This window comes from Leuciscus leuciscus (genome assembly GCF_965113295.1).
Source record: "Leuciscus leuciscus genome assembly, chromosome: 25".
NCBI lineage: Eukaryota > Metazoa > Chordata > Actinopteri > Cypriniformes > Leuciscidae > Leuciscus > Leuciscus leuciscus.
The window spans coordinates 17,592,710-17,606,329 of record NC_138724.1 but is presented as its reverse complement, the minus strand read 5'-3'; the positions used below and the strand labels follow the sequence as shown (position 1 = coordinate 17,606,329).

Below are 13,620 nucleotides of genomic sequence, written 5' to 3'. Positions count from 1 at the left end.
AGTCTTCACACGACGGTCAGTTCACAACTACAAAAACACACTCACAGAGACTGCAGTAATCTCACTCTCTCATTTATTTCAAGTTATTATCATCTTATTTTTATAGGACTGAGCAGAAACATCAGAGACAAAGGTCAAACTTAAATGAAACGGAGACTCCTATACTAGTTTAGTCTCCTAAACTGTAATCAAGCAATACTACTTTCCTTTGCGCTACTCATGAACTTATGCCACAGATACACACAACTCTCAGATCATTATGAGCTGGTGAAGAGAAGAGGTCATGGAACAGCATGAACCCTGTTCAGATACACATCTGATTAGAAACTCCAGCAGTTTACACATCTAACAGCTGCACTATTAGCACTTCTCCAAGCTTTAATTGCCCTTTTCCTCACACCAGCCCTCATCTACGAACCCTTGAGGAGCAATTTGGCAATCTCAAGAAATTAAATGTGAACTTGCACTTTACCGTTCTGAATAAACAAATCCAATTAATTACAGGACAAACTTTTTCAGAAATACAGAGACAGTGGTGTGCAAAGACTTTACAGCACGATTCTCATATTTTAAGATTGAAAATCTGGGACAATAGTAAAACAAACTTTATAAGTACATTGTTTGGAATATTTAATTTAAAAAAAAGGTTTATGATTGTTTTAATGTGACTTTCATTAAGAAACAAATAAATGAAAATACGTAGGTTTTAAAGTGCCCCTATTGTGCTTTTTTAAAGGTTCGTAATTTTATTTTGAAGGTCTCCTACAATAGGTTTACATTCATCAAAGGTCAAAAAACACTTGAATTTTCTCATTATACACATTGCAGCATCACCTCTTTTCTCACAGTGTCTGAAATGGTTCGATAAAGGATTCAGTCTCTCTAAACCCCTCCTTTCTGAGAACCAACTCTGCTCTGATTGGCCAGACGGTCCAATCTGTTGTGATTGGTCTACTCTGCTCTGATTGGTCGGATGGCCTAGTGGTCTGTTGTGATTGGTATACTGTGCTCTGAATGGTCAGATGGCCTAGTGGTCTGTTGTGATTGGTCTACTGTGCTCTGATTGGTCAGATGGCCTAGTGGTCTATTGTAATTGGTCTACTGTGCTCTGATTGGTAAGATGGCCTAGTGGTCTGTTGTGATTGGTCTACTGTACTCTGAATGGTCAGATGGCCTTGTGGTCTATTGTAATTGGTCTACTGTGCTCTGATTGGTCAGACGGCCCAGTCTGTTGTGATTGGTCTACTCTGCTCTGATTAGTCAGATGGCCTAGTGGTCTGTTGTGATTGGTCTACTGTGCTCTGATTGGTCAGATGGCCTAGTGGTCTGTTGTGATTGGTCTACTGTGCTCTGAGTGGTCAGATGGCCTAGGGCATGTTCAAGTTCAAAACGGTGCGCAACGTTTTGCTACGGTTTCCGGGTTGAACGTCATGTTTCCTGGAAACGGCGTGCACCGGTGTGCAACGGGGTTTGAGATACGTTTTCTCTTGTTTGGTGGGTGTGTCAGAACTGCAGTCCAATCAGCAGCAACATGTATATAAAACACGGGGTATTAAAGTGAACTTGCACAATGGGTTCAAGGAAAGTAATTTACAAATGTGTTCGATGCAGCTCGGTATACGCAACAACTGAGGATATTAGAAGACATGTTTGTCATAAGTTTTATTGTAAAAATATAGGATATCAACATAATGATGTAGTTGTTTATATTTTTAGCTTCATTGCAAGTGTATGACATTTGGTATAGAAATAAACAATGGTAATTAAGTGCTTTTCCTAAAAATGAGAAAGAAAATACAGGGTATTAAAACAGTATGACCTACAAATAAAGTCAATATGTGAGGCTAAATAGATGTGTTTTAGTCTGAATTAGGTAAGATGTGTGCTTCCATTTCAGTTTCAGCAATCCCTTCACTCGATTGGGATGTTCTCTTTTGTTCTGGGCGGCAAGTGCAGTAACTGTAACATCGAGCATATTTTGTAGTATTAAACACATATTTATACCGACTTCATCAGGCTCAGAAAATTCTTCACAAAGAACACAAAGAATGAGCCTTCTCAGCTGCCATAGTTGCAACTCTTGCGTCATCAGAACAGTGTGTTCAACGCATCACCGTTTCTGTTTAAAAAACGTTGTGCAACGTTTTGCCGGGGCTGAACGCAGCCCTAGTGGTCTGTTGTGATTGGTCTACTGTGCTCTGATTGGTCAGATGGCCTAGTGGTCTGTTGTGATTGGTCTACTGTACTCTGAATGGTCAGATGGCCTTGTGGTCTATTGTAATTGGTCTACTGTGCTCTGATTGGTCAGACGGCCCAGTCTGTTGTGATTGGTCTACTCTGCTCTGATTAGTCAGATGGCCTAGTGGTCTGTTGTGATTGGTCTACTGTGCTCTGATTGGTCAGATGGCCTAGTGGTCTGTTGTGATTGGTCTACTGTGCTCTGAGTGGTCAGATGGCCTAGCGGTCTATTGTAATTGGTGTACTGTGCTCTGATTGGTCAGATGGCCCAGTCTGTTGTGACTAGTCTACTCTGCTCTGATTGGTCAGATGGCCCAGTCTGTTGTTATTGGTCTACTCTGCTCTGATTGGTCAGATGGCCCAGTCTGTTGTTATTGGTCTATTCTGCTCTGATTGGTCAGATGGCCCAGTCTGTTGTGATTGGTCTACAGATTACAGTGCGTGTCAGAAACGAAACGTCCATTATCATATCTGAATTCTAGCTTTGGATCTTGTACACAGTGATTCTAACAGTAACAATGTCAGTTTTACAACTACAGTGTTTGAGGGCGGGTCAAAGTAGATGGAATACACTGAAGACCATTGGTGGCATTATACAAATTTGTTACAAACCTATGTAAGTTCGTGCAGGAAGTAAGACTGGAATTACTGACAACTCGTTTCAGGCAGAGTTTCAGTTCTTTCCATTTATCCTACACTTTGATCTTTGCAGACCTTTTACATTCACAAACAGCCATACTTTAGTAAAATCAAGGATACACTGTGCATCTGCTTGGTGGATGGTCTGGTCGGGCTGGTTGGCGTGCTGCATTGCGATGGCGTGAGGAAACTCGCTGAGCATCCGCTGCTGAAAGGCCTCCAGGCGCTCGTAATCGTTCCCTCGACACACAAACTCTTTATTCTGTTCGGCAGCAACACACACAGAACGACATAATGAGGAAAATGGAAGAAACTAGACAATACAGACTTTGAGGGACTGAATGTGAATAGAATAAATCTTTCATAATTCAATCCTAATTTATTCTCATTTTCCCCTTCATTGTCATTTAAAACATCTGGTGTAAAAATACAAAGAACAGTATTTGGCAAACCAAATAGCTTAATAAAAAGAAAATGTTGCAAATCATAGATGAACAACAGTAAGATCTGGAAGAAAAGTGCCCCCTAGAGGACATGATGTTGAATTACAGGATAAAGATGACAACATTTTAATATTAGAGGGATAGTTCACGCCAAAATTGAAAAGTTGTCATTATTTGTTCACCCTCATATCATTCAAAACCTGCATGACTGTACGTGTTCCATAAACATGAAAGTAGAACATTGTGAGCAAAGATTGTCAAGAATTTATTTTTAGGTAAACCATTGGTTAAAAAAAAAAATAATTATAACCAAGACAATGATATCTGTAAAATATTTACTTAAAATAATAATCATTTATTATATTATATTATGTGTGCTTTATATATATATATATATATATATATATATATATATATATATATATATATATATACACATACACATATATATAAATATAATAATTATAACCAAGACAATGATATCTGTAAAATATTTACTTAAAATAATAATCATTTATTATATTTATATTATATTATATTATATTATATTATATTATATATTATATTATGTGTGCTAATATATATAAATATAATATAAAAATGCTAGAGATTTTTGAATAATTGCAATGATACAACATTGTGATCAGGTACTGTCAAGAACTAAAAAAACTGCAAAAACATTTTATGAACGAGACAACAATATCTGCAAAATATTAAACTTAAATAATAAGCCTTTATTGTATATTATATTATAATTTTTTTCGGGGGGTGAGCGATTGCTTAAAAACATATTTAAAAAAGTTTATTAACAAGATGACATCTGTAAAATATTAACCTAAAATAATAATCATTTATATTATATTATTAATAGTACATTATGCTATATATATGAATATAATATAAATATGCTTAAAGAGTACCCTTAAAAAGAAGGGGAACTTCTTTCCGTAGAATCCGACTCTGAAGAACTCTGGCTCGAGACGCTGCTGGTTCATTATTTTGTCATAAAAAGAGGCTTCCATCATCTATCAAGAACGCAAATAAAACAGACCATTGAGCACAATGTAACACAAACAACTGTTAATATGACAAATCACTGCCACAATCTGTGAAGCAATCGACTGTGTAACAGAATAAACAAAAAACAAATGGGGAAGTTTAACAGTCGAAGCCAAACGCCTCATTAGGATAACAATTGGCCATAAGTATAATGAACATACTGTAATAACAACTCAATCTAGTTCAAATAATTGCTGCATTTAAAGCCACCGCAAACAAAAAGCAGACAGATTAGGGTGTACAAAAATAAAAAATAAATGCAAATCAAAGAAATTACATGCTAAACTATAAACGGGAAATACTCACCCTCATTTTGCTGAGGTTCCTGTAGTCATAATACGTTTCGTACTGATTGGCCAGTTCTCGACACAGTATGATGCAGTTTTCCCAGCACTGGAAGGAAGAGTTTAGTTTGTAATTTCTGCGTATTTTTGGTTGTATGTATTTATTTGTACGTACAGGACTTTGGTACCCATTGTGGTTTTTGAAAGTGCTTTAGAAATAAAGTTGAGTTGAGTTTTAAATAACAATAATAATTCATACATTAAAGTATATTTTTAGTTATAAACAGGGACCCCTGCTCTTTTCAAAGAGGTGAGTCATTGCAGCTATAAGTTTCGGCCACAAGATGGCAGTGTGTAGAAAGAAAAGAACAACTCTTATGTGACAGTAGCTGATCATCAGCCATTTGTTATTGGAAATAAAGGATTTCCAGTCACACTGTCACTGCAAATATCTGTCCAGATCCTTCAACATTCAGCATTATTAGCCACATGAATGAGTTTATGGAGGGTGGAGTGCATCTTAAAATGAGAGATGGACTCACTTTCCCTCTGTCAAAATTATGTATGATGGTGAGATGGAGGCATTCCTTCCTCTGCCACTCGCTCTGCATGGGGTACGTGAGAAACTCTCTGAGAGGCCTTTCAGTCCACTCCAACAGCTCGTCGTACAGCAGGAGGGTATACGACGCCTCTGCAACACATTCACACGCAGCTTTTAAAACTGAATATTGAAAAAAACTCAAATATTATCATTATTATTATTATTATTATTATTATGATGCAACACAGATAACCCGATCATAAAAATGGAAAATTAAAAAATTATTTAACTAAACAATTAAAAAATATATATGTATCATACAAATTATGATTTGTATGTAATATTATTATTATGCAACACAGTTACATAGATCATAAAAAAAAAATATTATTATTGTTATTATGTAAGTTACACAGATCATATAAAATTGAAAACAATTATTATACAAATTATTATTATTATTATTATTCTGTAACAGTTACAGATCATAAAAATATTTAAATAAAAAAATTTAAATATTTAGTGCAGTAGGATACAGTACTATTATTATTATTATTATTATTATTGATGCAACACAGATAACCCGATCATAAAAATGGAAAATTTAAAAATTATTTAACGAAACAATTAAAAAAAAAATATGTATCATACAAATTATGATTTGTATGTAATATTATTATTATTATTATTATTATGCAACACAGTTACATAGATCATAAAAAAAATTATTAAAAAAATATTATTATTATTGTTATTATGTAACAGTTACACAGATCATATAAAATTGAAAAAATTATTATACAAATTATTATTACTATTATTATTATTATTATTCTGTAACAGTTACAGATCATAAAAATATTTAAATAAAAAAATATATAATTATAAAACAGTATTAATATTATTATTATGCAAAACAGTTACACATCATTAAAAGAAATATATCATTATACAACAGTTACACAGATCTTAACAACATTTGTAATATAAAATATTATTATTATTATTATTAAACAGTTGCAGAGTTCATAAAAATTAAACAATTATAATTAATAATAGAAATTATTATTAGAAAATTATATTTTAAAAATAAATAATATTAATTATTTAAAAAAATAGCATACATTTAAATAATTTAAAATTAATTAGTGCAGAAAATACTTGCCACATATTTTGATCAGAGGTAGGATACAGTACAAAATGAACATAATCAATATACTGTCAAACAAAAAGGATACAGATTAATACAAATATGTTGAGCAATTATTACCAGTGTGATTTTGTGCCTTCAGGTGCAGCTCATAGAGCTTGTGAATATAACGGATGTACATTTCTTCTTTATTCAACTCAGTTTTGTAGAAGTTCTGAAAAGAACAGGGCAATATGAGCAGAACATCCTTTTTTTTTCTGAAGCTCATCTCAATATTCAATGTTAAAACATGTTCTTTGATCTCAAGTAAAGTAACATAAATCATAATATATGACAAAATATCAGTAATATCCAAACTAACCAGAAGGTTGACTGTACATCCCATCGTTTTCCCATCAACCTCTCCGATCTTCATGCAGTCCCTGTGAAGAGATGAAGAACATCACTGCATGAAACCCGAGTGTGTTTGCACTGTATAGTGTGTGCGGTCCGTGTTTGTGTACGTGTGTCTGTTTTACCTGTAATCTAGCAATCTTTCCATCAACCGTGTGACGGTGGCGATGTGGGAAACGCCACTTTCTCTCCAGGTCTCTCTCTCGATCTTCTTCAGCAGACTAAATCACAGACATGCGGTATTCAGATATATTCGAAAAACGAAACTCATCTAAAACAACGACTGTAGTTCATAGTATTTAATGATGGTCTCACCTCGGATATGGACCAAACAACGGAATTCTAATGCAGAAAAACAGAAAAAAAGGACAATATTTTAGTATATTTTAATAGATTTTAAATTATATATTTTGTATTTATACAATTCATAATAGGTAAAAAAAAAATATATATATAATAATATTGTGGAATATTATAAATATTTAAAATAAGCGTTTTCTATTTGAATGTATTTTTTAAATGTATTCAAAGGAGAACAGCATTTTTTAGTAATATTATAAATGTCTTTACTGTCACTTTTGATCAATTGAATGCATCCTTCCTGAATAAAAAATATTAATTTCTTAAGAATTAGGACTCACATGTTGTTAAAGAGCTCTCTGTAAGTCTCATCTCCTTTGCCCTCTGACATCAGACCTTCTAGTTTGTCTATTAGCTTGGCCTCCACCTTTAGAAACCAATCAAAAATTTTATTCTTAAAGCATTAAGTCATAAATAAATCCACTTATTATGTTAGTTGAGGTTTCCCGCACAAAAAACATCACGTATGACCATTCCAGGCTATATTTGCAATTTTTATCATTATATAAAAGGGCTTTCTGCAAGATAATTGAATAAATAAATGAAAAACCCAGGCTTGCTGTAAATCACGTGGCACTATTAAAATGATTTAGAAAACAAATTATATATTACATTTTACATCCAGCTCAAAATCTTGCTGACAATCCTTTTCAAATTATGATTCCGTTCAAAAAGCGTCACGATCTTAGTAAACAAGCTAGATTTCCTGGCATCCGCAGCGTTTCATAATTCACTGTGACATGAACATCACGCCGCTCTCGCGCGCTGAAACATGTTCGTGTCACTGCGATTCCAGCACCTGTTTGAAGTTGCCGCTCCGTTGCTGTTCGCAGTCCATCATATCGTGAAAAACGGGGATGAGGACGTTCCGCAGATCCATCTGTGGCACCAGAGTCACCTCCATGAACGGGCCGATTAGGGTAGGGATGAGATTTAACTTATAGTCACCTGGAAGACACCAGCGTATATTCACGTTCATGTGATCATCCTTAAATGATCAATGCTGATTTGTACCGAAAGACGTACCCAAATGCTGCCACATGCTGAAAATCTCACAACCGATCATCACTCTCATGTCACCATACCTTTAAAAACACAAATATAGTCATATTAATTCTGTGATTGGTATTAGTAGGCATACTTGCCTACTATATAATAAGCAAAAAACAGTACAATACACACTACCTGGATGACCTACTACTTACAGTGAGATTCTGAAGTGTGCATACGATGGACACTTTACTATCCCATGAGGCCACGGGAGAGGATTTATGAATGGAAGTGAGGTGACGTAACTGACGCTGGTAGGTCACATGATAACGACAACATGGCGAATGTAGTTCGTCCAGATTACATTCATACTATATAGAACATACTTTTTTTAATTACTTAAAATATGTACCTACTCAAGAGAGTGTGAGATTTCGGACGCAGCCAATGTAATATTACAACGGTTTTCCCATGATGCAACAGTATAAAACTAATTAGCCAATGTACAATAAATCAGCTGCTAGTAATGGCGTGTCATTAACGCAGAATGTGTTATTTTACACTGTAAAGACTTTCAATCTCATTCTCAGTAGGATTCTGATCATATAAAAGAAAGGAACAGGAAGGGGTCTCACTTCTCCAGGACTTTTTTCCTCTTGGAGGGCGGGAACATTTCCAGTTGGAGGCAAGGCTGGTTGATGAATATTATACAGAGATAAAAATAGGACTCCCATACCTACAGATAAAAAGAGCTAATTAAAATGCTGACTATGATTCAACATTTAACGTGTATCATGTTCCCAGGATGCACCAGTCATTTGTGATGTCATACAGCACACTGTAAAGAATGGTAATGTGCAGTCTTTAGCCTAAGGAAATATTTCTACTGCATCTGACCTTTAAAAGAGTACTTTTCCTGGTGTGACCTTATGAATTCAAGTTGATTCTGTCAAATGAAATTTAATTTAATTTAGATGTAATTTTTAGGGTACTTGATCAAACGTTTGTATAGTGTAGAATGAGAGATCTACTGCTTTCACACGTACACAGTGTACCAGAGACGTCTGAATATATTAACATATTTAATCAAATAGTCAAAGTGACAGGCAATCATTAGTGAATATAATATAGTAGTATATGCAAATTTTTCTCTGGTATTCCAGTGCTCTGGAGAGCAGAAAATTCATTAATAATCTGTAGTATTTAAACACCTGCATGTTTATCAATTATATTTGTTTACTTAAAAGGTAAGAATGAAGATTATGTACAGATGTTTCACAGTTTCATTACATTAATTATTATATACACTGTAATAATATTAAATTTGAGAACTTTTGCTGTTCCTTGTGTTCAATTCCCAGGCAAAAGTGTCAGGTGACACTAACATTTGGGGTCATTTTTGTCTCATGTTTTTATCAAAACACAATAGACACAGTAATATTGTGAAATATTATAACAATTTAAAAATCAATGTTGAAAACAGCTTCATATTTTGGTGAAAACCATGATAATTTTTTTCTTTGCTGAATAGAAAGATCAATAGAACAGCATTTATTTGAAATAGAAAGCTTTTGAAACATTATAAATATCTTTTATTATGACTCTAAGTATCCATTTTTTATTTATTTTTTAATCTTACTGAATCCATAAATGGAAAATCTCCTTACCTTGAAGTCAAATTTCTCATTAAGGAAGTTGTTGCGCAGGGTATCAGAGAGATACAAGATGGTGGTAATAATGACGCTAAACACAAACAAAACAGAAACGTCAAGCAATAAAACATTTCTATGGTTGAATGAGATTAAATATGAATCGTTTCAAGCCTGGTTTTCCAAGCCCTTACTTATTAGCGACCAGTCGCATGACAGTCCAGTCTTTTGGGAACATATCCTGCCGGATAAGTATTCTGAAGACGGTGAATAACTGCAGGATGAAACTCTGGGAAACCAGTGTGAGAGATCGTACAGTTAGACTACAGCAATCACTATTATCACAACTGTGCTCAGGTAATGTTTAGAAAATGATTTTACCGTTAGTTCATCTTTAGTGGGAAATCTGCTGAGAAGCTGTTGGTATTCTTTATCTTTTAGCTGCCGTAGCAACGCGAGTAAACAAGCAACAAATTCACCCTGAAACACGAACACATCTGAGTGTTATTCACTATACTGAAATACTTACCCCCAAGTAAATATAAAAGGTCAATAGAAAGGTCGGACGCACGGTCACATCCTGGTACTGCAGGCGCAGGGAGGACGCAGCGGGCTGAGGCCGGTTGGTCACTTCCAGTATAGTTCTGAGTAAGACTCCAGACAGACTCTCCATGACCAGATTCACCTCCTCAGACACTCCACACTCCTACACACATCAACAAAAATATTTCATTTCATTTATTTTAAATTAATTGTGATATACATATTAATAAAAATATCTTTAATATTAAATATCGTCACCTTCCTAAAATAATTGCCTAAGTCATTTATTTATTTTTTATTTTTATTTTTTCATCAGTCATCTCCTCATGATGCTGGCCACCTCTGGTAAAATCGCCCACATCCTCAGTTGAACAGATCATGCAATTCTACCCCTGTAGTGTAATGGCCTATGTCAACAGTGTGACTTTTTAGAGCCGTTTTATTTTGCCTAAGTCAAAAGACAATGAGACTTAGGCAATTTTACAAGCTTTTCAAGATGGCAGCTGCATCAAGAAGAACGAAAATCTACTCAACCTCTCAATTCTTGGATCTCAAATCAGTTTTTTGTGTTTTCTGAGAAACCTGAAAAAATGGCTTGGGAAATTATTTTAGGAAGGTGACGATATTTAAAAAAAAACTAAAACAATTAATTATATGATATTAGATTTCAGATTTAAATTTTTTTAAATAATATTTTTAGGGCTGTCAATTGATTTAAATGTTTACATAAAAAATGATTTGAGGAATAATATTCCCTTATTGCGAAATTTACATAGGCCTACAGGTCAGAAGGTAACGATTAAATTACATTTCTAAAGCTTATTTGTTTAGATAAAAAAACTATAAAAAAAATTCAGTAACTAAAATATGTACTAAATCTCACCAGTCATTTTAACTCAATTTAACTCAAAACTCAAATTATATAAATACATACATATAAATATTAATTATATGATATTTCATTTTTGTATATTTATTTAATTCTTTATATAAATTTATATAAATATACTAGAGCTGTCAATTGATTTAAATTTTTATTAAATTAATTTTATAATATGTTGACTTAATCAAATTAAATTACAATTATTTATTGTGGTACATCACTGATTTAGGTTAAAAATGGTTACTATATTGTGAAATTTACATACAGGTCGGGGGGAAATTTGTAAATTAGTACATTTTCAAAAAAAATATTTTTAGATAATTATATTATTAATAATAATAAGCCCTACTTTTTAACTTTGAACATTTTCTCCATATGGAATCAGCAACTAAAATGAGTACCAAATCTCATCAGCAATTCTAAAGGGGAAAAACAGTAATTAAAAAAGGACAAGAGCTAGAAACAAACTAATAGAGACGCGAGTGAATCGAACGGTAAGGAAATGACTGTAGCAGCGGTTTCTGACCGTGGCGGGTGTGTTGAGCGCCAGCATGCTGGTGAGGATGTTGGCGCACAGAACCAGCTCCTTCTGCTCCTGCAGGTGTGTGTGCAGCAGACGCAGAACTACAGGTAACAGCACACACCTCGACTCTGACAACACACAAACACACGTAAGATTCAAGCATCTTTTAACCCTAGAAAGAGTACAGCGTCAAAGCCTCTAAACTGTTGTACACAATCAACTACATGCCTTCTGTCGTCCGATTGATAGTTTATGCGTTTTAGCAAGTAAAATACCTTTTAATATAACTGTAAAAACGTTCACCAACAGGTTTAAAGGGTTAAACGGCATAGTGTACGCTAGCGTTTAGATGGCCTCTAATAGATCTAAACTGGTGTTTTCAGCAATATTTGTTTCATTTTTAAATGCTTAAATCAGAAAACTGAGTGATCCGGGTTACCCGGGTTGATGTAAAGAGGGCTCTCCACGGTCTTGGCCATGCACTGCAGTTTGACGGCCTGTAGGGGGCAGTCGTTGTGCGTGAGGGCGGGCAGACTGCTCAGCGTGTCACGGGCCAGATTTGCCACCTCTCTCATGCTGAAGATCTTTAGCAGCTCGCAGCACACAGTCGGGAACGATCTCAGGAACACGGCCTGAGAAAATGCCAGTAAACACATCGCTAAGTGTTTGTTTAGTTCAAAAAACCCCAGTCAAGCTCATTAGGTGGCACCCAAGAGATAACTTTAAAGTCACCATGAAATCAAAATAGACAATTCTTGTTCTTTTTTTATGTAATATTGCATAAATACTGCAGTATTTCTAATCAATTATTTATCTGTGCACATCAATATTTAAAAAAAAATCATGTACCCTCGTAATCTTTAATCAAAATTAACTTCTCCCTCTCTTTTGCAGCATCATCTCTTCTCTTCTCTGATGATGTGTTTACCGGAGCGAGGGCGGGATCAACCTGTCACTCAACATGAGATCGACCAATAGCAAACCACAACCATCCAATCAATTTCTGATGGACAAAATCAAGTCCCGCCCTACATTTTTTCTTTTTCGGGAAGAAGAATTTTTTCTTTTTCCCTATTGCCACAATAGGGAAGACCATCGCAACTTGTTTCATGCCGACTTTAATAATGTGTAATGTGTATGTGTGTATTTTGTGCATTTGTGTCACTGTAATACAACCGCTATCATCTTCCTCCAAACACATTTGCACATTGATTTAGTGGGAAAATGTTCCTCTGGTGCGGTAGGGGACGTCAAACAACAGATGTAAGCAAAGGCACTTATTCACACACACAAATATTGTGGTGACACAAATCTGGCACAGATCCAGTCGCCTGCATGTGCTTTGGATTATGCCGCGGTGTCCAAAGACGCTTTGTTTTCTTGGCTGTGTTAATTGAAATCTGCTCTCTTGCTGGGCTGCCATAACAAGAACAGACTTGTGTGCGAGTTCAGTGTGAGTGAATGTGCGAATGTGCGCGCGCGTCCCCACTGTGCCGCCGTTAACGCTCGTCGGAACGAAACGAATCTCTGAAAGAACGGGAGCGGGTCTCTCTGCCCGACGGACACACATGGCTCCGCTGACTCCGAGCTCGCGGGCCGTGACAGTGTGTGGCAGGCTTTTAGCACGCACAGCATGCGTCTCTGTTTGTGTATATCAAGACTGGATTAACTCTCCATGGGCTGACTGAGCTTTGAACGCTGCTATGCTAGCAGAACAAATGTGGGTGGGGCTGAAAAAAAAGTACTGTCCTCAATAAACACTTCTAACTTCCTGCTAACTGTCTTCCTAGTGTTCATCTCAGCGGGTTCATCTCAAATCTCACGACGCATACGCATCTTTAATATGGTTTGTTGAAAATAACGTGTAAAACAGAGACAGAGTTAGTCTTATATATGTTTCTGTCGATGGATACGCATTCTGACTT

The 13,620-nt window shown here is 35.2% G+C and overlaps 1 protein-coding gene across 2 annotated transcripts in view; it reads right to left on the bottom strand.

Annotated features, from left to right (window-relative positions):
* dock4a (dedicator of cytokinesis 4a) overlaps positions 1-13,620 on the bottom strand; it is an 85,641-nt gene that overhangs the window by 14,423 nt on the left and 57,598 nt on the right. For both annotated transcript variants that reach the window (XM_082159187.1, XM_082159188.1), the window contains 18 exons: positions 12,135-12,327; positions 11,699-11,823; positions 10,318-10,452; positions 10,128-10,226; positions 9,941-10,035; positions 9,765-9,840; positions 8,733-8,833; positions 8,134-8,192; positions 7,907-8,055; positions 7,389-7,474; positions 7,063-7,089; positions 6,873-6,968; positions 6,716-6,776; positions 6,475-6,568; positions 5,206-5,354; positions 4,686-4,772; positions 4,241-4,345; positions 2,998-3,139 (listed from right to left, as the gene is read on the bottom strand). In XM_082159187.1, coding sequence (XP_082015313.1) covers positions 2,998-3,139; positions 4,241-4,345; positions 4,686-4,772; positions 5,206-5,354; positions 6,475-6,568; positions 6,716-6,776; positions 6,873-6,968; positions 7,063-7,089; positions 7,389-7,474; positions 7,907-8,055; positions 8,134-8,192; positions 8,733-8,833; positions 9,765-9,840; positions 9,941-10,035; positions 10,128-10,226; positions 10,318-10,452; positions 11,699-11,823; positions 12,135-12,327 — 1,879 coding nt within the window. The remainder of the gene's footprint in view (positions 1-2,997; positions 3,140-4,240; positions 4,346-4,685; positions 4,773-5,205; positions 5,355-6,474; positions 6,569-6,715; positions 6,777-6,872; positions 6,969-7,062; positions 7,090-7,388; positions 7,475-7,906; positions 8,056-8,133; positions 8,193-8,732; positions 8,834-9,764; positions 9,841-9,940; positions 10,036-10,127; positions 10,227-10,317; positions 10,453-11,698; positions 11,824-12,134; positions 12,328-13,620) is intronic.